Source organism: Heteronotia binoei, chromosome 17 (assembly GCF_032191835.1).
Source record: "Heteronotia binoei isolate CCM8104 ecotype False Entrance Well chromosome 17, APGP_CSIRO_Hbin_v1, whole genome shotgun sequence".
NCBI lineage: Eukaryota > Metazoa > Chordata > Lepidosauria > Squamata > Gekkonidae > Heteronotia > Heteronotia binoei.
Genome location: NC_083239.1, coordinates 8,336,220 through 8,360,663, shown reverse-complemented (window position 1 = coordinate 8,360,663; position 24,444 = coordinate 8,336,220). Strand labels below are relative to the sequence as shown.

General features: G+C 46.1%; 1 protein-coding gene across 1 annotated transcript in view; it reads right to left on the bottom strand.

Moving 5' to 3' along the window:
* Positions 1–2,445, bottom strand: part of RPS6KA1 (ribosomal protein S6 kinase A1) — a 148,028-nt gene extending 145,583 nt beyond the window's left edge. Inside the window, exon 1 of the mRNA XM_060257997.1 lies at positions 2,253–2,445. Within this exon, the coding sequence (XP_060113980.1) occupies positions 2,253–2,324 (72 nt within the window). The 5' untranslated portion in view covers positions 2,325–2,445. The remainder of the gene's footprint in view (positions 1–2,252) is intronic.
* Positions 2,446–24,444: the final 21,999 nt, after the last annotated feature.

Sequence of the window (24,444 nt, the reverse complement as noted above, 5' to 3'; positions counted from 1 at the left end):
AGTATTAAAATAAACACACAGAAAGGCAAAAATGCAGCAGGCACATCTGCTGACCCAGCATCTGGCCCTCAGCAAGCTCACACACAAATCAATCAGCTTGCCTTTAAGATGCCACAAGAGTCCTGTCTCAGGTCAGGCTTAGATGCTAAAACTGTTTTAAAAGAATTATCCCTATTTAAAAGGAAGCGCCTTCCCCACCTCCCCGACTGTTTTTAAGACCTTCAAGTGTACTGCCGAGACGGGGGCACAATCCTCAACAAGTCTACTGTGCAGAAAGCCCCGTTTTATCCAACGAGGCTTCCCCGCAGGCGAGACTTCTCAGGACAGCAGCTCAAGCTCCCCAAAGCAGCCAGAAAGCGCAGGATCCCACTGGAGCGCCGATCTGCTCTCCGGGTCGTTCCCGGCTGCCGCATTTGGTGCAGAAAGCAGCGGCCGCCCTCGAGCGGCAGACTCCCCCTTGGTTGCGCCGGAAGGCTCGGAGGAAAAGCCACCCCCCGCCCCGGGCTGCAAACGGGCAAGGAGTCAGCCCGTTCCTCCCCAGCCCCGCAGCTTCCTCAGCTCCGTCAGCAACGCCTCCGGCTGCAGAGCGACTTTCCCCTTTCGAGAACTCCGTCGTGCATAGGGTTGCCAATCCCCAGGTGGGGGCAGGGGATCCCCCGGTTTGGAGCCCCCCCCCCCCGCTTTAGGGTCGTCAGAAAGTGGGGGGAGGGGAGGGAAACGTCTGCTGGGAACTCCGTTATTCCCTAGGGAGATTTATTCCCATAGAAAATCATGGAGAATTGATCTGCGGGTATCTGGGGCTCTGGGGGGGGGCTGTGTTTTGGGGTAGAGGCACCAAATTTTCAGTATAGCATCCAGTGCCTCTCCCCAAAGTACCCCCCAAGTTTCAAATTGGGGTCCAATTCTATGAGCCCCAAAAGAAGGCGCCCCTATCCTTCATTATTTCCTATGGAAGGAAGGCACTGAAAAGGAGTGCCGTCCCTTTAAATGTGATGGCCAGAACTCCCTTTGGAGTTTAATGATGCTTGTCACAGCCTTGATCTTGGCTCCACCCCTAAGATCTCCTGGCTCCACCCCCAAAGTCTCCTGGCTCCACCCCCAAAGTCTCCAGCTATTTCTTGAATTGGACTTGGCAACCCTAGTCGTGCAGGAACGGCTGACTTCTCCTCGGGGCCGCTTCGCCTCGACAGTCGCGCAAAGCGATCCCGCCCCCAACGCCGATTGCTCCAGGGGCAAAGAGCAGGACGCCGCACGTCGATCAGCTCCAAGACGAGGTCCCGATTCCTTTTCACGAGCAGGGAAAGGGCCCTCTCCGCTCCGCCCCCCCCCCTCGACGGTTCCTTTTAGCAGCTTCCAGGAAAAGGAAGCGGTTCCTCTCGGCGTGCCAAGTCTCCCCCCCCCCCAACTCAATCCATGTAGCGGGGAAGGAGGGGGGGGGGGAGCTAAAGCCGTGGAAAGACTCCCCTTGCACAAAAGGAGTAGGGTTGCCAATCCCCAGGTGGGGGCAGGGGATCCCCTGGTTTGGAGACCCTCCCCCCCTTCAGGGTCGTCAGAAAGCGGGGGGAGGGGAGGGAAACGTCTGCTGGGAACTCTGTTATTCCCTATGGAGATTTATTCCCATAGAAAATCAAGGAGAATTGATCTGCGTATATCTGGGGCTCTGGGGGGGGTTGTTTTGGGGGGTAGAGGTACCAAATTTTCAGTATAGCATCTAGTGCCTCTCCCCAAAATACCCCCCAAGTTTCAAAAAGATTGGACCAGGGGGTCCAATTCTACCAGCCCCAAAAGAAGGTGCCCCTATCCATTATTTCCTATGGAAGGAACTGAAAAGGTGTGCCGTCCCTTTCAATGTGATGGCCAGAACTTCCTTTGGAGTTCAATGATGCTTGTCACAGCCTTGATCTTGGCTCCACCCCGAAAGTCTCCTGGCTCCACCCCCAAAGTCCCCAGATATTTCTTGAATTGGACTTGGCAACCCTAAAAAGGAGGGAGAAAGCAGAGGCCTCCTACTACCGCGCCCAAAGACCAAGCCCGGGTTTTTGCAGTTCCCCCCTGCTCGCTTCCAAACGTGGCGAAGAAGAGAGACGTCGCGGGCGCGCAAGGAAGCGCGGGCCAGGTGGAGCGCAGTCCACGGAGGATCCGCTCGGAGCCCTCCGGCGAGGAGGGGAAAGGGAGCCTCCCTCCTTCTCCTCGGATCCCCGGGCCCCGCGCCCAGCTCGCTGCCCTCCACGTCGCGCCCCGCCACGGCTTACCTCGGCGTCCAGTTCCATGTCCACCAGCTCCATGTCGGGCCAAGGCTCGGCTCCCAGCTGGGCGAGCGGCATCGCGGCTGCTTTCCGCAAAGCGCCACGAGCAGCGCCGCGAGTCCCGCCGGCAACGCGCCTCCCTCGCGAGCCCCGCACCGCCGAGCCCCTGCGCTGCAGCTCCGACTTTATACGCCGCTCGTTCCCCCAGCCCTGAGCGCGCGGCTCCCCGCCAACGAGGAGCGCCGCGGCGGCCTCTGCTGCCCCATTGGCTGCTCGGCCTGGCGGGCAAGGGAAAGGGAAAGGCGGCTCCGCCCAGGCGCGGCGGGCTTCTGCTCTGGCTGCAGTCGGCGTCGCTCTGCCTTGGCGGAAGGGCGGAAGGGCGGAGAGGCGGGGAGGGTCTTCGGCGTGGCGCAGGCAGGTGGCGAGCTGCTCCCGGGGCGACCGCGTGGCCGCAGCCCTGCAGCTCGGGCCTCCGAGATGACGCCAGCGGTCTGGAATCTCAGCCGCTCCTGGGGCTACCTGCCCAGCCAAGTCGGAGTCGAAGAATCGAAAGCAAGCCCCGATGAGTTCAGCGGGGCTTAATATGTATACTGAGTAACATATATAACAAATGTATAGGCTTCCCAATCCCCAGGTCCCAGAGCGGGATCCCCCGGTTTTAAAGGTTAAGACAGGTTAAAACGGATAAAAGGAAGTACTTCTTCACCCAAAGGGTGATTAACATGCGGAATTCACTGCCACAGGAGGTGGTGGCGGCCACAAGTATAGCCACCTTCAAGAAGGGTTTAGATAAATATATGGAGCACAGGTCCATCAGTGGCTATTAGCCACAGTGTATGTGTGTATATAACATTTTTGCCACTGTGTGACACAGAGGGTTGGACTTGATGGGCCGTTGGCCTGATCCAACATGGCTTCTCTTATGTTCTTACAGACTTCCCCACTCCCCCAGCCAGCTGGCTGGGGAGGGTGGGGAGCCCCTTCCCCCACAGCCATCATGCACCTCCAGGAACGATTCCCATAGGGAATGATGGGGAATTGATCCATGGGTAACAGGTAGGGTTGCCAAGTCCAATTCAAGAAATATCTGGGGACTTTGGGGGTGGAGCCAGGAGACTTTGGGGGTGGAGCCAGGAGACATTAGGGGTGGAGCCAAGATCAAGGCTGTGACGAGCATAATTGAACTCCAAAGGGAGTTCTGGCCATCACATTTAAAGGGACGGCACACCTTTTCAATGCCTTCCTTCCATAGGAAATAATGAAGGATAGGGGCACCTTCTTTTGGGGCTCTTAGAATTGGACCCCCTGGTCCAATCTATTTGAAACTTTAGAGGTATTTTGGGGAGAGGCACTAGATGCTATACTGAAAATTTGGTGCCTCTACCTCAAAAAACAGCCCCCCCCAGAGCCCCAGAAACCCTCGGATCAATTCTCCATGATTTTCTATGGGGATAAATCTCCCTAGGGAATAACAGAGTTCCCAGCAGACATTTCCCTCCCCTCCCCCCACTTTCTGACGACCCTGAAGCGGGGGAAGGGCTTCCAAACCGGGGGATCCCCTGCCCCCACCTGGGGATTTGCAACCCTAGTAACGGGGGCTCTAGGGGGGCTGTTTTTTGAGGTAGAGGTGCCAAATTTTCAGTATAGCATCTAGTGCCTCTCCCCAAAATACCTTCCAAGTTTCAAAAGGATTGGACCAGGCGGTCCAATTCTATGAGCCCCAAAAGAAGGTGCCCCTATCCTTCATTATTTCCTATGGAAGGAAGGCATTTTAAAAAGTGTGCTGTCCCTTTAAATGTGATGGCCAGAACTCCCTTTGGAGTTCAATGATGCTTGTCACACCCTTTTTCCTGGCTCCGCCCCCAACGTCTCCTGGCTCCATCCCCAAAGTCCCCAGATATTTCTTGATTTGGACTTGGCAACCCTACCAATGTGTAATATAAAATATGCATCCCTGTAACATAATACATACAATATATATTGAATAAAAGTGTATGCCGCCTCCGGTAAGCTGCTTTCCCCCCTTTTAAGACAGCTAGTAGCCAAAGCTGCTCTGGAGCTCAAAGCCCAACGGGTGTATTCACTCTGTATAAGACCGTCCCGCTAAAAAAATAAATAAATGAAATAAAATGAAAAAATAAATCCAATTTCATCCTTATACTTTAGGGATCAGCCAACCTCTTCTTTCATCATGCTCACCAGTCCACCTAGGTGAAAGGGAAACACTCTGCATAGTCAGAAGAATTGTTATTCCTGAATATTTCAGAACTGCCCAAGAATGACAGAATTCTGAGTCATCCTTTGGGACTTATGCGCATGGCTGACATAAGAGGGGCCTGCCAAAGAGGGGCAAAGTGAGAGACGCAGCATGATGCAGTAGTTAGAGGGCCAGACTAGATTCTTGGAGACCCACGTTTGAATCTCTGCCCTGCCATGGAAACTCACTGGGAGACCTTCTAAATAAGATCCTTTTCCCTAGTCTCAAAAGCTGGGGCCAAGCTGTGGATACCTATGGATGAAGGAAAGTCATTCTGCACATGCTCAGAAACATTCCTTGATCACTCATTTCAAGCCTGGAATGCAGCACTGAGAACCGCTTTTTGGACTAAGGTCAGTTTTAAATCAGATCCTGACAGGTAAAAATTTATCCCCGTGATGCCACACTGTTGATTTAAATGGGAGCAAATGGCAACACAGTGCTTCCGTTGACTAGAGACTTCTTTCAGGTTAATAAAGTATATATAGCAGGTGAAAACCCAGCTAAATACAATGGCCAGGAACATACACAGAAGCATAGCCAGTACCTCTGTGCAATCACTGTTGATAGTTGTATGATGCCTTTGTCTGGGCATGCTGACACTGTGAGATAGCAATAGAGGGTATAAGTCTTCGTGAAGGTCAGCCTTATTAAATAGCCAAAATATGTCAAGATGCAGAGAAAGAGATCAGCAAAGAGACAGGCTAAGAAAGCCCATGGCCATAACTAAAAATATAATATCTAATATTACCAATAATTGATGTGTTGCTTCATAAGTCATAAACTTTCTGCAGCCCAAACACTGGCTGTTGCAACCCCTTTCTTAGGAATGAGGCACATAAAAAGGCCTCACGATAACTCATAAATATATGCAGAAGCACCAGGACTATTCTTGTAGGAAAAGCCCAGCAGGAACTTATTTACATAATAGGCCACACCCCTGATACCACCATTATTTCACACAGGACTATTATTGTAGGAAAAGCCCAGCAGGAACTCATTTACATAATAGGCCACACCCCTGATATCACCATTATTTCACACAGGGCTTTTTTGTAGAAAAAGCCCAGCAGGAACTCATTTACATAATAGGCCACACCCCTGATATCACCATTATTTCACACAGGGCTTTTTTGTAGAAAAAGCCCAGCAGGAACTCATTTGCAAATTAGGCCACACTCCCTTATACCAAGCCAGCTGGAACTGTGTTCCTGTGTGTTCCCTGCTTAAAAAAAACAAAAGCCCCGAGAAGCAGCCTATGCAATTCTTTTGGTACACTGGCATAAACCTGTGCATGGTTCGCACATTGATTCCAGGTAACTGTTTGGCTCTGTGATTTCCCTTTTTGTAAAGAATCCGAAGCCCTTTACTCCCACAAAAACCTTTGGGTGCCATTGCTTTTACATCCCAGTTTTTCTAACATCCCTCCTACCCCTCCATATACCTTCAATTTTAATTTTCCTTGTTAAGGAGTCATATTTGGCTCTTGAGGCACAGGTGCAAAAAAAAAAATCCAGTTTTGCACCAAAGTAGGACTGTAGTCTCTCAGAACTGCAAAGTAGTATTGATTTTTCCTGACATTGGTTTGAACTGACCATAGCAGGGATTTTTTTCTGGGGAAAAAGGGGTGCTGGAACTCTAAAGAGGGATATGAAGGAGAAACACACAGGTGACCCTCATGAACTCTTAAACATTTTTTGAGAATTTTGTTTCCACTAAGATGTTCTGAAACTCCGTTCTGTCACATTCCCCAAGGGGGAAAAAATCCCTGAAGCATAGACTGGGTTTGGGGGCAAGCAAAGGGGTTTTTTTTGAGCAGGAACGCACATGAACACAGTTCCAGCTGGCTTGGCGTCAAAGGTGTGTGGCCTAATGTGCAACTGAGTTCCTGCTGACTTTTTCTACAAAAAAGTCCTGGGGGCAAGGCATTTTGCATCTATCTACCTGCCTTGTCTCTGTTAAGTTTTCCTCTGAGGACTTGAAACATGAAGGTCTTTCTAGAAGACGAGAAGGTCTTTCTTGAGGCTGCTGTGGATGACTCGTCCTTAGTCATGAAAACCTGCTTAGTCATGGATGACTCGTCTTTAGTCATGAAAATTTTCCTTGTTGTATGAAAGCTGATGGTCCATCCCTGCCTTTGGCCAATGAGGTCTCATAAGGCATGGTGTTCTCAAGGAAACAGAACCCAAGCCTGCAAAGCTACTGAAATGCCAGCTTATGCCCATCTTTCAAGAAGAACAAAGTTTTATTAAGGCTGTGAGCTTTCATATGCATGCCTGACAATGCGCACATGCACACAAAAGCTCACAGCCTGAATACAACTTTGTAGGTCTTAAAGGTGCTCTTGGACTCTAACTTTTGTCACATTGCTTCATGGCTACCCACTTGGATCCATCTTTCAAGAGGTGTTTGGTATGTCTTGCAATGCAAGGTTTTTATCACCACTCAGCCACTTAAACCACACCCTTTAACGGCCACTTAACAGCTGGAAAATCTGGGCCCCAAAGGTCAAGACTGCCTACTGAAGAAAAAGGAAATATGTTAAAAAATAAAATAGGTTCCCTTTGGATTTAATAAAAAGCCAGCTGGCAAGTGGTACACTAATCAGCAGGAGCTAAGGAGCTAATTGTCAAGGTCACAGTGGGAAGTTAATGGCTATTGTTCACAGGGTTAGTGCTTGAGATATGGCTAAACGTGCCTGAATATCACGTCAAAGTGCGAATCTCTGCTGTTCCTCCACCCCCTCACTATTAGAGTGATTCTGTCACAGGTTTCATCTCAAGGAAATTGGCATATTGACAAGGTACCTAGCAATGATAATAGGACATTAAAATAAGTCTCGTCTTGAGTTTTTAGAAGTCGCAAATAGAATCATAATGCATTATTCTGGCAGATCTAAAAGACTCAGTTTTGAATCCTCACTCTGCCATGGAAATTTGCTGGCTGACCTCAGGCCAGTCACTTTCTCAGCCTAACCGACCTCATAAGTCAGGTTGCCAACCCTCCTGGAGATCTCCCACCAGATAACCAAGATCAGTTCCCTAGGAGAAAATAGCTGCTTTGGAAGGTGGACTCAATAGCCTACTGAGGTCCCTCCCCTCCCCAAACCCGCCCTCCCAGGATCCATCCTCAAAATCTCCAGGAATTTCCTAATCCAGACCTGGCAACACTACGTGTACGGCTGTTTCAAGGATAAAATGGAGAAGAGAACAATGTTGTAAGTTGTTTTGAATCCCTATTGGAGAGAAAAGCAGAGTATCAGTTGACTTTGGCAAATATTTGGGTGGGAGATCTCCTTGGAATACTGGGAGTCAGGAGGCAGAAGCAGGCTTTATTCGGCCACCTCCCTGAATATCCTCCAGGCTCCCAGTAGAGGTCAGTCACCAGAGGTTGCCATGACTTCTGACAAATACAAAAATACAACAAATTTTAAAAACTGCTCAAGATCAAGCAAGCAAAAATGCAAACTATACTTTAATATATGTTTACAAATAGTGACATCTGGTCACCTACACTGACTAGTATGAATCACTCCAGGCAACCACCAATCCTCAGCTTGAGACCCTGGAGAGACGCGGTCAGTCTGAGAAGACAATACTGACTTTGATGGACCAGGGGTCTGATTCAGTAGAAGGCAGCTTCATTTGTTCATATATGACCACCAGTTCCAATATTGAGGGACGGTGGCTCAGTGGTAGAGCATCTGCTTGGGAAGCAGAAGGTCCCAGGTTCAATCCCTGGCATCTCCAAAAAAAGGGTCCAGGCAAAGAGGCGTGAAAAACCTCAGCTTGAGACCCTGGAGAGCCACTGCCAGTCTGAGAAGACAATACTGACTTTGAAGGACCGAGGGTCTGATTTAGTATAAGGCAGCTTCATATGTAGGAGGGATGGTGGCTCAGTGGTAGAGCATCTGCTTGGGAAGCAGAAGGTCCCAGGTTCAATCCCTGGCATCTCCAACTAAAAAGGGTCCAGGCAAATAGGTGTGAAAAACCTCAGCTTGAGACCCTGGAGAGCCACTGCCAGTCAGGGGAGGGACGGTGGCTCAGTGGTAGAGCATCTGCTTGGGAAGCAGAAGGTCCCAGGCTCAATCCCCGGCATCTCCAAAAAAGGGTCCAGGCAAAGAGGTGTGAAAAACCTCAGCTTGAGACCCTGGAGAGCCTCTGCCAGTCTGAGAAGACAATACTGACTTTGATGGACCCAGGGTCTGATTCAGTAGAAGGCAGCTTCATATGTAGGAGGGACGGTGGCTCAGTGGTAGAGCATCTGCTTGGGAAGCAGAAGGTCCCAGGTTCAATCCCTGTCATCTCCAACTAAAAAGGGTCCAGGCAAATAGGTGTGAAAAACCTCAGCTTGAGACCCTGGAGAGCCGCTGCCAATCTGAGAAGACAATACTGACTTTGATGGACCAAGGGTCTGATTCAGTATAAGGCAGCTTCATATGTTCATAGGGTAAGATTTTATATGCTGGAAAGGAGTATGCTATGTTCTTTTGATGGTAAAACCTTAAATACTCTGCTATTACAAGCTTAAACACTTGGAAGTCAACTATATTTACTTGAGGATAAAATGTTGTTTGTGAGTTCAAGGGATTTCTATGAATAAACCAATGCCGGATAGCTATCTAAAAGACATACGAGTCAGCAGATACAATTGCCAAAACTGCCTACAAAACTTCATGTAATAAAAGGATGTCATACAAGGAATCTCTGTAGAGTTTTGTCTTTTGCTTTTAATACAGCTGGCTATAATGAATGAGCTACAATAAACCACCACAGGAAGATGCCAGCCACGCACAGATGTATCTGTTCCTTTGATGTGAACAAAAAGGAGAGAGCGGCACTTGGGAGACATTAACAAATGGAAAAATCTCAAGTGACTCTGGCACAAAGAAACAAAATTCCAATATGATCCAACTGCAGCAGCGACATGATAATGCAAGAGTGAAGGGCCAGTTCATGTAAACCAGGATGTCTGGCAAACCGTGCAAATAACTGTTATTACAATTATATGTAAAACTGGCATTGAGAGCTTAGGCAAGGATGGCATCCATTCCTCTTTTTTGCATTCTTAGCTGATCCTGCCACCTTTCAGTTCTACACTACCGTTTCACCTTCCAATAACTGACAGCTTCTAGCAGAGGTCAATGTAGTATAGCAGCTATAGTGTGCGACTAGGATCTGGGAGCGCTGAGTTCAAATCCTCATACTCTGCCAGTTTGAACCAGTCACACAATCTCAGCCTAATCAACTTCACAGGATTGTTGTGAAGACAAAATGGGGAAGGAAGATAAAATGGGGAAGGAAGAGCCATGCGTGCCCACCTGAGTCCCTTAGAAGATGATATGGGATAAAAATATACTGAACAGATTTTGAATCAAACTCATTAAACATCCCTGGCTGCTGCATTTATATGTCACTTCTGTCCTTATGATAATTTACTGGTATGTTCCTTTCCCTCCCACCCCCTTGTGTCTCAGAAACCAACGACATCCACATTCTTAACTAACCATCGGATTGAATCCGCACTAAATTTTTCATCAGCAGAACAGACATTTCCTGACTCTTCCCCCCATTGCTGCCCACTGATCTCCACGAAATATTGGTTGCAGAGGATAGGGGACCCCACAGAATGACATGGGGTCTGCAGTAGGAAGGGGTATCAGTGGGAATTACCAATTTAGTCTGTATCCAATCCACTACTTAACATGTTGTCAACTTGCTTATAAATCAGGGCTTCAAAGCTCAGTTCCATCCAGATTTATAAGGAAGAGTACAAACCATACAGCACGTTGGATGATATAACAAGCTGTGCTTAGTTAGGAATGCAAAAGTACTCAATTCCTGGGCTGGGGTAAAGGAGGGGGGGGGGTGTATAAGCCCAAGGGCCTCCCAAGTTGGCCCGTGGGTTGTTGTTGATTGTAGCCCTCGGCTCCATCTGTTTACTCTTTCCTGCTATGTGTGCAACAACAGAGACTTTTGTTTTTCTTTATGCTGCTCAGCCACGACTTTAACATGGCCTTCAGTTTTGTCTATAAATGGTAAAAAGTGGGTGGGATAGACTGTGGGCAACTGGATTGAGGTGGCGCCGCGGTGCTGATGTTGTTAGATCTGTCAGCGGCGTTCGATACAGTCGACCATCAGCTACTGACCCGCCGCCTCGCCGACATAGGGGTTAGGGGGTTGGCCCTACAATGGCTTTCCTCCTTCCTCAAGGGTCGGGGACAAAGGGTGGCAATCGGGAGCGAGCGGTCCCAGAGGCGCACACTAGACTGTGGGGTGCCTCAGGGAGCAGTTCTCTCCCTGATGTTATTTAACATCTATATGCGCCCCCTTGCCCAGATTGCCCGGAGGTTTGGGCTGGGCTGCCATCAATACGCAGATGACACCCAGCTCTATCTGCTAATGGACGGCCAGCCTGGCTGCGCCCCAGGGAATCTGGATCAGGCATTGCAGGCTGTGGCAACGTGGCTTAGGTTGAATGGATTGAAGCTGAACCCGACGAAGACAGAGGTCCTTTACGTGGGCCGCGGTGCTCTGGGGAGGGAGATACCTCTCCCGGTTTTTGACGGTGCGCCGCTGAAAGCGGCGCGCCAAGTCAAGAGCCTGGGAGTTCTACTGGAGCCTTCATTATCAATGGAGGCCCAGATAGCAGCAACTGCCAAGTCAGCGTTTTTTCATCTGAAGCGGGCAAGGCAGTTGGCCCCTTTCCTAGAGCGTCGGGACCTAGCAACAGTGATTCACGAGACAGTCACCTCAAGACTGGACTACTGTAATGCCCTCTACATGGGGCTGCCTTTGTGCCGAACCCGGAAGCTGCAGCTAGTGCAGAACGCAGCAGCTAGGGTGTTGCTAGGACTCCCGAAGTGGGAGCACATACAGCCAGGGCTGCACGAACTGCACTGGCTGCCAGTTACATACCGGGTTCACTACAAAGTGCTGGTTATTACCTTTAAAGCCCTATATGGCCGAGGACCTGCCTACCTGAGGGACCGTCTTTCCCCATACGAGCCCCAGAGAGCACTGAGGTCAGCAGGGAAGAACAAGCTGACTATCCCTGGGCCAAAAGAGGCCAAACTGCAGAACACCCGTGCACGGGCCTTCTCCATCGCAGCTCCATGCCTGTGGAACCAGCTCCCGGAAGAGGTGCGGGCCCTGCGGAGTCTTGACCAATTCCGCAGGGCCTGCAAGACCTTCCTTTTTAGGCTGGCTTTTGCAGATTGCTGATTAACGATCACTAAACAAATGGATCCGCCAAAATGATTTTGCCTCAGGGATCTTCGCTATCGCGTAAATTGACAGAAATAGCACCAGGAACATCACTGTTACTGTCAAATTATGTTAAATGTGAATTGTGAATGTGAATTTAGAATGGTTTCTAGATAATGTCGATTTTAACGTCTTGCATAACTACTGTATTGTATATTTTATGGATGTTGTTAGCCGCCCTGAGCCTGCTTAGGCGGGGAGGGCGGGATATAAATAATTTTATTATTATTATTATTATTATTATTATTATTATTATTATTATTATTATTATTATTATTATTATTATTATTATTATTATTATTATTATTATTATTATTTGGTTCTGTGGGACACTCTCTGACAGACCGCATAGTGCTTTCTGGTTAGTTAATGTCTTGCAAAGAACTCTCTGGACCAGGCAGGGGCTAAGACAACTGTTTAATTAAGTACTTAAACAAATAAAAGTTGGTGGCGCACCAAAACACCTTCTGCTGCACTGTGGCTGAAAACCAAACCAAGATGTGCAATTCCTTAGGGAGAGCTACCAGCGTCTGCTGCAACTGACTTGGCTACTACCAATGAGGGACTGCTGAGGCCTAGGAGAGAATTTGGATGAAGAGCTCCTGATTGAGCATGGAGTTAGTGGTGTGGCTTGAAGCAGCTTTTTGCTGATAGAAAGGGAAGGTGGGTCCTCTTTGACCACCCCCCAAAATTATAGTGAGGATCATGGGACCTATGTGGACAAAAGTCACTTGAGACAGGGCCGTTGCTGTAAGGAGCGTTGGATGACGAGTGGGAAAATTGATTGGGTCCACACCACTAGAACAGTTTAATCGAGGAGAAGGGTTGATCTTTCTGCTCCATATACTGAGTGGAGTTGGCAGGTTCCCAGCAGCAGAAAAAACATTTATTTATTTGATTGGATTTGCGTCCAGATCTCCCTGTTCCCAGGCTCATAGCCCCCTCTGTGGAGTGGGACCAGTTCTGATTGGAGGCACACATTGGAAACCTGGTAATGCAGGAACACTGCCATGAACTATTGATGAACTAGTCCAAAGGAACTAGGTGGACCTTGATCGAATCTAACATGGGGCTTCTTATGCAAGAAAGCTACTCAGAATGACTTAGGAAGTCCCAAACAGGATTTGTGTATGCTTAAAGAAAAGGACATTGGACAGTTCCGCAGGGCCCGTAAGACAGTCCTCTTCCGGTTGGCTTATAACTGACCGGCATTGAAATATGGAAAGACTATAAGATAGCACACTGACTATAAGACAGAAGACTATAAGATAGCACACTGAGACTGATTGATGTACTGACATATTTGTTGTTTTAATTATGTCAATTATTATTGCATTTTAATTCTTGAATTTTATTGTTAGAACTTTTATGTTGCGAGCCACCCTGAGCCCGCTTTGGTGGGGTAGGGCGGGATATAAAGCAAATAAAATGAAAATGAAATGAAAAAATGAAATAAACAACTGGGTTTCTAATTGCTAGGCGTTTAACATTTTGTGTTAATTTTTTGTGGGTTTTTTTTTAATATGTACAGGTGTGTGTGCACCTAGAAGTCATAGCAACCTCTGTTGACTGACTGCTACTGGGGGCCTAGAGGATATTCAGAGAGGTGGCTGAATAAAGCCTGTCCCTGCTTCTGGCTCTGGTATTCCAAGGAGGTCTCCCATCCAAGTACCTGCCAGAGTTGACCCTGCTTAGCTTATGAGATCTGATGAGATCAGGCTTGCTGGAGCTACCCAGGTCAGGGCGTTTTGTGTTAATTTTGATTCTAAACTGATGCTATCGTACTTTGGCCACATTGTGAGAAGATAAGAGTCACTAGATAAAACAATCACTAGGAAAAGCTGAAGGCAGCAAAAGGAAGACCCAGAATGAGATGGAGTGACTCTGTAAAGGAAGTTTGCAAGATTCGAGGAAGGCTGTTAACGATAGGCCACTCTGGGGGTCATAAATTCACAGAGTCGCTATAAGTCAGAAGGTATTTGGTGGCACACACAATTTTGATTGTTTTTATGCTTTTATCATAAGAGCCATATCACGCCAGTTTTGGCCTAACCACACTCCCTCCCAATTCAGGGTTCTGGTATTGATTTCTAACCTCTGGAGACTGACCCCTACTGGGGGCCTGGAGGATATTCACGGTGGTGGCTGAATAGAGCCTGCTTCTGTCTTCCGACTGGGTATTTAAAGGACAGTCTCCCACCCAAGTACTAGCCACAGTCGACCCTACTTAGCTTCTGAGATCAGGTGAGATTGGGCTTGCCTAGTTCTCTCCAGGTCATGCATTAAAGTCATATTCTGTCTTCTGAGCCTAGATAGGTGGCAACCTGAAAGCGACTCTTCTCTGTTATGGTGTGAAAATTATGAAACTCCGTCCATAAAGATATTAATTTGTCTCATTTTAATCACAGGGCTGAAGACTTTTTTGTCTGGCATTCCCTCATTGATCCCAAAAACCTTCCTAACCTATGTTTTAATTGCCTTTTTTTGTGTTTATACACACACACACACACACATGCCAGAGTCGGAAACAACTGGTGCTTGCACAGGGGACTACCTTTACTTTTATGGTAGTTGAAGTTTTATGATTTTTTAGATAATGTTTTTGTTTTTAATTATTAGTTGCCTTTCTGGCCCTGATTGGGCAGAAAAGTGGCACATGCATTTTGTAAATAAGTAGTTTTATGGTGCTTTTATTATTTTATTTTGTGAGTCATGCCGAGGAAGTTTCTGGAGAGGTGACATATACACTGTAGACATAAGAAAATGAACAGGCCGCATTGATACAGCACTGGGGCAAAAAAGGAGAATAAATTTTGGTATTCAGGACTACTGAATAAGATAGACTATGATAAGATTTATTCAAGATCCTTCAAAAACAATGCAAAACATAGCTTTTCAACTTCCATCCCTTTAATTTTGTGCATTATATTCTGGTGTCTGCATACTGCCTTTTAAAAAAAAAGTTTAAATTTTTATACTAGGCTATGGAAAGTGGAAGTCATCATACCCCAGCGTTGGAAGAGTACACTGAACAAGTGAATGCTTTGGCCACAGCTGATCAGTACAAAAGCACAGCACCTGCTAGCAGATAAGAGCCAAAAGAAGAGAGGAAATAGATTGGTTCCTCCAGCGGAGATGATTTACCATCCAGAGAGGCTGAGCTGGCAAGCTAGCTTTGAAACAGTAACAAAAAAAAAAAATCAGACTCACTGAGAGTTTCCAGCAAGCTGGTTTTCTGCAGTGAGGAATATGGTACCCTTGTTAGCAGTCTTTGGGGAATGGATTGGGAGAAGGGATGAAATGAAAAACAAGAGCCCATTAACTGCCTTTTGTCTTCCAAGTAGCTGACAAAGCTTGGAGACAGTTTTACAGTTCATCAGAAGACATAAAGGCTTCTAGCTCCCCCCGCCTTGTTCAGCAGCACTAACTTCACTTTAAACATTCAAAACTGCCTTTCCATTGTCGTCTCCAATTTAAAAATTCACACTGTTGACACTTTCAGCAAGAAGCTTTTAGTGCCTGGAGTCAGCTCACGACCGGCTTCCAATTTGCATCCTCTTCTTAACACTTCACAACTGAAAATAGGCACACTCTCTTGGCTGATGAATCAAAGGGGCTGTGTGCACAGGTGGAATTAATGATCCTCTATAGAGTTTTCGACATGCTGCCTTCACTATATCCAGTTATCTGTACATTGCATTTGGAATGCCTCACCGTTGTAGATAGTTTGCAGTGCAATCCTAAACAGCACTACACCTTGTCAATGGACTGAGAAGGGTATTACAACTGTGCCTTGTATTGCACTGTTTATTATGCAGTGATACGAATCATTATTATTTCAGTTTCATTATGCATGAACACAAATAATGATTATTTCAGTTTCAAGTTCCCACCAAGGCAGTTTTAGTGGCAATATAAGAAGTAAAGCATGTTCACATTTGTGGTGCAGTCTGGGATTTTAAAATGTACTTTTAAATCATGCAAGTGTTCCACATGCATTGGGCCAGGGGTAGGAATTGTAACTCATGGGATAGAATCCAGCCATCAAATGCAGGGGGTCGGCACACACATCAGAACCTTCAAACGTTCTTTTTTAATCTGGACATCAGCAGGTTTCAAGTGTTCATTATTATCAAACAATGTGTGAAAATACATGGATCCGAGAATTCAGAAACCAACAGAAGGTCTGGGTTGATCTCTCAAAGGCTAATTCTGTATCCTTCATGTGGCTCGGGGCATTTTGACCTACATTTTCTACTCGTGCATTGGCATTAAGGCATCTCTTGAACTCCCCTGGCCAGCCCAACTACTCCTGATCGGGACAAAACCCTGCATAGGTTGCTAGTATAGAAAACTACAAAGTGTAGGTATGCATGCAAATCTCCCCTGGTTTTTATTACTCTTTTTTCCTCACTGCATGTCAGGTTGCAGACCTTCCATTTGTTAGTGCAAGAATTTGTATACCAACTTAAGGACAAATAACCTGTACTCTTTCCTTTCTCCGTTCTAACGCACAGGCATAGCTATGCAATGGGTACCAAAAGAACAAACATTAATCAGCGTTGGTCTGTGGCTAGGGTTGCCAAGTCCAATTCAAGAAATATCTGGGGACTTTGGGGGTGGAGCCAGGAGACTTTGGGGGCGGAGCCAGGAACAAGGGTGTGACAAGCATAATTGAACTCCAAGGGAGTTCTGGCCATCACATTTAAAGGGACAGCACACCTTTTAAAATGTCTTCCTTCCATAGGAAATAATGAAGGATAGGGGCACCTTTTTGGGGGGCTCATAGAATTGGACCTCCTAATTCAATTGTTTTGAAACTTGGGGAGCACTTTGGGGAGAGGCACTAGATACTATACTGAAAATGTGGTGCCTCTACCTCAAAAAAACAGCTCCCCCAGAGCCCCCAAAACCTCCAGATCAATTCCCCATTATACCCTTTGAGAATCGATCTCCACATAGGGAATAATGAAGTGCTCAGCAGACGTTTCCCTCTCCCCCTCCCTTTTCTGGCAACTCTGAAGCGAGGGATTGGCCTATCCACTCACGAGTTGCTGCCAACGTCTTCAAAGTAACACAGAGCAACCATCCCAAGAAGAAGCCTTTCAATCGGAGACTGAAGCCTCCAGAGGTTGAAAGGCACAGGGTCCTCTGGGGGCGGGGCTTCCCCCTCCACACACCGGCCAGCTGACTGGGGGCAGGAAGGAGTCTGGGAAAGCGGAAGAACCCCTGCTGGGACCTGGGGATTGGCAAGCCTATCTGTGGCATAAACTGGGTAAAATGAAAGGCCTGCACACGTTAACTATCTGCAACCCTTTTGAGGGGAAATGGGCCTATCAAATGAGAAAAGAAAAGTGGAGCCCCCAGAGGCTCTTCCAGCTCAAGGCAATCTTATTCAACTGCCTCCGGCTGAATAGCAGCAATTTCTTTCTAGGCTTTTGCAGATTTTCTTGGTACAGCCTGTAGGGATTAATCATTGTACTGGGAAATGTTCTGACATGTGTATGGGGGTGTGTGTGGAGTTAATCACCCCCCAGCCCAAAACCAGACATACCCTGCAAAAACGCAGAGAGATAAATGCAATTGTCAATCGGCTTCCCCTTGTGTGGCCATCTATTGACGCAGAAACACAATACAAACGCATTTTAATCTGCCTGTGCCTTTTACTCATAGACCAGCAGGGGAAAACTGACCATCTAACTTACAGGGAAATTCCTGGTGAGTCGTTGTTCTGGAAGGCCGCTGGAGGCCCAGAGCAAACGGCCAAGCTCCAGCAGCTCTGCCAACACCACAGGGGCTAGCTGGTTTTAGGGTTGCCAATCCCCAGGTGGGGGCAGGGGATCCCCCGGTTTGGAGGCCCTCCCCCCACTTTAAGGTCGTCAGAAAACAGGGGGAGGGGAGGGAAATGTCTGCTGGGAACTCTATTATTCCCTGTGGAGATTTATTCCCATAGAAAATCATGGAGAATTGATCCGCGGGTATCTGGGGCTCTGGGGGGGCTGTTTTTTGGGGTAGAGGCACCAAATTTTCAGTATAGCATCTAGTGCCTCTCCCCAAAATACCCCCCAAGTTTCAAAAAGATTGGACCAGGGGGTCCAATTCTATGAGCCCCAAAAGAAGGTGCCCCTATCCTTCATTATTTCCTGTGGAAGGAAGGAATTGAAAAGGTGTGCCGTCCCTTTAAATATGGTGGCCAGAACTCCCTTAGAGTTCAATGATGCTTGTCACAGCCTTGATCTTGGCTCCACCCCTAATTTCTCCTGGCTCCACCCCCAAAGTCTCCTGGCTCCACCCCCAAAGTCCCCAGATATTTCTTGAATTGGACTTGGCAACCCTAGCTGGTTTGGACGCTCAGCAGCAATACTGCTGGCTGTTCAGGAACCTCCTCTGTAGTCTACTGGCGGCAACACTGAGCCAGTGCCTCTGTTGGCACCCTGGTCCATATTCCCAGTACACCCCTTGAGATTGAGAATAGCCTTTTTTTCACATGCGCGCAGCAACAGCAGAACAAAGATTAAACATACTTTTAGCCGCCCGGCTGTTATTGGGGCTCCCAAGACGGGAGCACATCCAGCCGGGACTCCGGGCTCTGCACTGGCTGCCAATACTCTACCGAGTTCGGTACAAGGTGCTGGTCATTACCTTTAAAGCCCTATATGGCCTAGGACCTGCCTACCTGAGGGACCGTCTCTTCCCACACGTTCCTCAGAGAGTACTGAGATCGGGAACTCAAAATCTCCTGGTTGTCCCCGGGGCCAAAGGAAGCCCGTTTGAAAACTACAAGGGACAGGGCCTTCTCCGTAATGGCCCCTTCCTGGTGGAACCAGCTGCCGGAAGAGGTAGGGGCCCTGCGGGACCTTGCTCAATTCCGCAGGGCCTGTAAGACAGCCCTCTTCCGGCTGGCCCACAACTAACCGGCACTGAACTTGAACTGAGTGTAGCTGTAAGATCGCTGTATGGTTTAATGTTTATGTATATAACTGTGATAAATGTCTAGATTTTAACTACGTAAATTATGAAATATTAACTTTTTATGTTTAATTTTATATTCTATGCTAGTTTTATATGTTAGTTTTTTACATGTTGTAAGCCGCCCTGAGCCACTTGGTGGGAAGGGCGGGATATGAATTCCAAATAAATAAATAAAATTAATAACGTGTGTGAATTCATCCTTACGGAATCTTGAATTGATGCCATTAGAGTTGCCAGCCTCCAGGTGGGGCCTGGAGATCTCCTGCTTTTACAACTGACCTCCAGCTGGCAGAGATCAGCTCCCCTGGAGAAAATTAGAAAATACAACCAGGCTTCGGTGTGAGTAATACAGGAACAAACTATGCATCGAAAGAATACAAAATTTATAATGTGTTCACTTTCTAAATAAAGCAATGTGACATATACGTAATATCTGTTTATCAACTCTTAGTACAATAAATATGCTTTACAGCATTTATAGCAAATACAACAAATTACAATAGCCACATATCCAAAATCTATAAAGGCAACATCTCCTTAAGTCCTCGTGCTGTGACACTCCATTTTTCAATTTCAATAGAAATGTCCACAAATATGTTTCAGTGAATGTTGATCTGGAGCTGTGTGCACTAGGCTTGCCAATCCCCAGGTCCCAGCTGGGGTTCTCCCGCTTTCCCAGGATCCTTCCAACTCCCAGTCAGCTGGCCGGCAGGGGCAAGCCCCGCCCCCACAGCCACCATGTGCCTTTCCACCTCCGGAGGCTTCAGACTCCACTTGGAAAGGCTTCCTCTTGGGATGGTGTGTCTGTGTCTTTAAGGCTGAATGGGGACGGGGGAGCAGGCAGAACAACATGGCTGCTCCCAGTGGCTGTGAAAGCAGCCCAGACCCTCCGTTGCTTGCACAATCTTTTCAGAGGTCATTTGCATAGGAAAGGTAAATTTGAACCTTTGGTGGCTCTGTGTTACTTTGAAGAAGTTGGAAGTTCAGCAACTTGTGAGTAGAGATGCCAATCCTCAGGTAGGTAGCAACCAAAAAGAGTAACATGGAAACTGGAACAGGTAGAAAGCCAGAAGGCATCCACGCTTTCTACCTGTTCCAAACCCCAGGTAGGAGCAGGCCCTCCCCCACTTCAGAGTCATCAGAAATGGGGGGGGGGAGGGAAATGTCTGCCGGGCACTTCATTATTCCCTATGGAGGTCGATTCCCATAGGGTATAATGGAGAATTGATCTGGGGTATCTGGGGCTCTGGAGGGGCTTTTTTTTTTAGGTAGAAGCACCATATTTTCAGCATAGCATCTGATGACTCTCCTAAAAATGCTCTCCAAGTTTGCATACGAAACCAGGAGGTCCAATTCTATGAGCCCCAAAAGAAGGTGCCCCTATCCCTCATTATTTCTAATGTAGGGAAGGCATTTAAAAGGTGTGTGGTTCCTTTAAATGTGATGGCCAAAACTCTCTTTGGAGTTCAATCGTGCTTGTCACAACTTTGCTTATTGCTCCACCCCCAAATTCTCCTGGCCCCACTCCCAAATCCTCAGATATTCCTTGAATTGGACTTGGCAACCTTAGTTTGCACCTTGAGGAAATTAAACGAAGCCCACAAAATGAGAGAAAGAGAACTCACCTCTCTGGAACTTTAGATGGTTTCGATGCCCTTCTTCTGCTCAGTCTCTCATACAAGAAATTTCTAACGGAGCCACAGAATACCTCTCTTGCACATGGATCAACACATTATCTTAGAAATTCTGCACACAGCTCCCCTGGAGAAAATGGCTGCTTTGCAGAGTGGACTTTATGGCACTGTACCATGGTGAGGCCCCTTCCCTCCCCAAACCCCATCCTCTCCCAGCTCGACCCCCAAAGTCTCAAGATATTTTCCAACACATACTTGATAACCCTATGAATCTCTGCAGGGAGAAAGCACTTGCAGGAAAAATAAGTGAGGTTGCCAATCTCCAGTTAGTTGCAACCAAATAGAACAAACCACTCTGTGAAAAATACTATTACAAAATATAATTCATACAAGAAAAAAAGTGCATTTCAGCAACCACATTATTTTATACACCGCCTTTGCATAATTATGCACATATATATAACAGTGTGCAAATAGTCCAAATCATAAGTCCAAAAAGAGCTCCAATGGATCGCTAGCAGAGGAAAGTCCATTTCGGATGGCCAGGTCCTTCCTTCAAGAAGCATCTTGTAAAACTTGTGGTATATGTGTAGAAAATATGCACAATGTTCAGTTCTTTCACAAATTCATGCACAACATTGGAACGCTGCTGCCTCCATCTGCTCAGGAGACGTTACAGACAAAATTAAAAAAAACATTATTTCAACCACTTTGATGGATGCAGCCAGCACTAATTTAATTGATAATAATCTCTATAGGTTTTAGCAGAACGCGTACCCAAGAGTACCCATTTTTTACTCTCTTCCTAAAATCCATTGTTGTGTTTTCCAAATTTGCTGACATAATGCATGCATCACTTTAACAGCATCGTCTTTTAAGACTCTGAATAGCTCAACTGGGATACCGTCATCTCCGCTCGCTTTGTTGTTAGTAATGCTTTCTAAGGCCCATTTGACACTCCAGAATGTCTGGCTTGAGGTCAGCAATTTCACCATCATGGTTATCAAGGTCACTGAGATCCTTCTTGTATAATTCTTCTGTGTATTCTTGCCACCTCTTCCTAATCTCTTCTGCTTCTGTTAGGTCCCTACTATTTTTGTCCTTTATCATGGCCATCTTTGCATGAAACGTTCCCTTGATCTCTCCAATTTTCTTGAAGAGATCTCTTGTCCTTCCCATTCTATTATTTTCCTCTATTACTTTGCATTGTTAGTCTTTAAAGTGCTACTGGAATCTTACTCTTTTCTACACAATAAAGGGAAGAGAACCAAAAAAGACCTTGTAAGCTCTTGGAGGATTGGCTACATCACAGGTGTGTGGCCTAATATGCAAAAGAAGCTCCTGCTAGAATTCCACTCCCGACAGTATGTATTGTTACTAAAAAAAAAACCCCAAACCAATTAAACACCTGGGGATCCATGTAACAGAACACAGTACAATTTTATAAAAAAAATAATTATCAAAAAGTTTTGGCAAGTGTTACTAAAGATCTACAAAGATGGGAAAAATTGAAAATTTCATGTCTAGGCAAAACCTCTACTAAAATGAATATTTTACCTTTTTGTTCCAAATGCTACCAATTGATATAGATAAAAAGGTTATTTAAAAATGGCAGAAAACGATAAACAATTTTATACGGCATGGAAAGAAACCAAGAATAAGATTTAAAATATTACAGGATGGGAAAAAAAGAGGCAGTCTGGCCGTATTAAATATTAAATTATACTGCCAAGCATCTGCATTGGTTTGGATCTCAGACTGGATTATAAATCCAAACAGGAATACTAAATTGGAAATAGCCAAAGGAAATAATTCACAATTATTTATGTATTAAGAAGTCATTAAAAACTATTCAAAACCAAGATGGCAGTCATATTTTGAGGGATGGATTACTAAGAATATGGTGTCAATGTAAACATACAATAAGTCTGCCCACTTCACCATTGACATCTCCAATTAATGCTTATTGCAACTGAAGTATCTGGGGGGGGGGGGGAGGACCTGATTATCTAGCATGATTATATGATGAGATAAGGGAAAAGTGAATCCTGGCAAGAAGTTCAAAACCAAGGAACGAGCATCCAGTGACTGTCATACTACCAAATGGTATCCAAATATAAAGAACAAATAGCTAAAGAAGGAGGTTGCTTAAGAGATAAAACAGTTTATGAACAACTAATTATAGGAGACTTTAAAAAATTCTTAGGAAAAATATATAAAATGTTATTGCAATATGAATCAGAAAAAGTGAAAGACTGTATGATAAAATAGATGGAAACAAAAATCAAAGAGAATATTTCTATGAGCCAGTGGGGAAACTCATGGACTAAATAAATTAAATTTTCTGAGTCCCAAATACTAAGGGAGAATTGGCATACAATATTTGTAGATAGCACATTATGCCTAAAGAAACTGCAAGAACCAATAAGAGTTATAATGGAAAATGTTGGAAATGTCAAAGTATAGATGCAACATTTTATCATGTGTGGTGAACATGTAAGAAAGGAAGACAATATCGGATAAAGGTCTATGGAGATTTTAAAAAGATATTAAAATTTAAGTTTCTGATGCACCCAAAAATATACTATTAAATATTTTATCAAGTAAAATTAGAAAAACACAAAGTGAACTATTTAAATATATGGTAATGGTGGCAGAAAAATGTCCAGAATTTACAGATTAGAATAATAAATTAATTGAGTACATGACAATGGCAAAACTAACATCTTATTTACGTGATAGATCAAATTTAGACTATCAAGAAAAATGGAATGTTTGATTATATAGATGAAAACTAGGGCTGAATTGTTAAAGTGGAGAGTGATTAAGAGACTTAGGCAACACATGTTTGTAATAACGAAATGTAAGATATGAAGTAATAAGGAAAAGATAGAAAAAATAAGAGAAAATTTAGAATTTATATAAATAAATCTTATGCAACAGAATAAGTTCTGTTTGACAACTGTAATAAATAGAAGAGCATTAGATACAGGTGGACTAGGGTTGCCAGGTCCAACTCTGGGGACTTTGGGGGTGGAGTATGGAGACTTTAGAGGTGGATGCAGGAGATTTTACCATTCCCTAAAAAAGAAATAAAAATACAGCAATGCAGTTCCCCTGAATAGTCTTCATTTCCTCATCCTCCTTTCTACCATCAAAGGCTTCCCCAGCAGCTGCACTTCCAGTAAATGAAAGTGAAATTTGTCATACTCCCCAAGTCCCTTGCTATGGCTTTACATGCACACACTCATAAAGCAGCCAACATAAACACAGCTTATACTTTTGTGATCTCATTGTAAGGTACACTTCTGTGATTTCACTGGTATTGCTGGTGCATGGAGTAGGCAAGGTAGGCAGCCACCTGGGGCACCACCTCACCTATGAGTCACCTCTGGGCACCCCTCCCCCCACCCTCGGCTTCCTGGGTTGCAGGCCTGGGAACTGAGAATGGTGGGACAGTGCATCGTCGTGCTCTCTCCTCTGAGCCAGACTTCCCTCAAGAGGGAAGCCTGGCTCAGAGGAGATGCCAGGCAGGACATTAGCTTGGCCTCTCCAAGCCAAGCTTATCTCATGAAGGAAGCCTGACTCAGAGGAGAACATGCCTCACCTTCAAGGCGAGAGCAGCTGGGTGGGGTGTCAGCACAGCTTCTCCAAGCCAGGCTTCTCTTGCAAGGAAAGCCCAGCTTGGAGGAGAATGCTCCTCACCCAGCTGCTCTCACCTTCAAGGCAAAAGCAGCGGGGCAGGGCGAGTTCTCCTCCGAGCTCAGCTTCCCCTGTGAGGGAAGCTGGGCTCAGAGGAGAATGCTTGCGCAGTACGCTCTCGGAGGCACTCCACAGCACTCGGCTGGAACCCACCCAGCCCTTCTTTCATGCCACTGCACCTGCCATCTCTGCAAGAGGGGGTGTGGCGGCAGGGCAGGCACAGGGAGGCGTAGGGCAGGTGCCAGCCTCAGGTGCACAAGGCCCTAGCACTGAGGCTGCTCACTGGAGCAGTTTACTCTTGGGAGTTGTTGAATGTAACGGTCTGCAGTATTTCAACCAACTTCTTCAGACTCACAGGAAAATGAAAG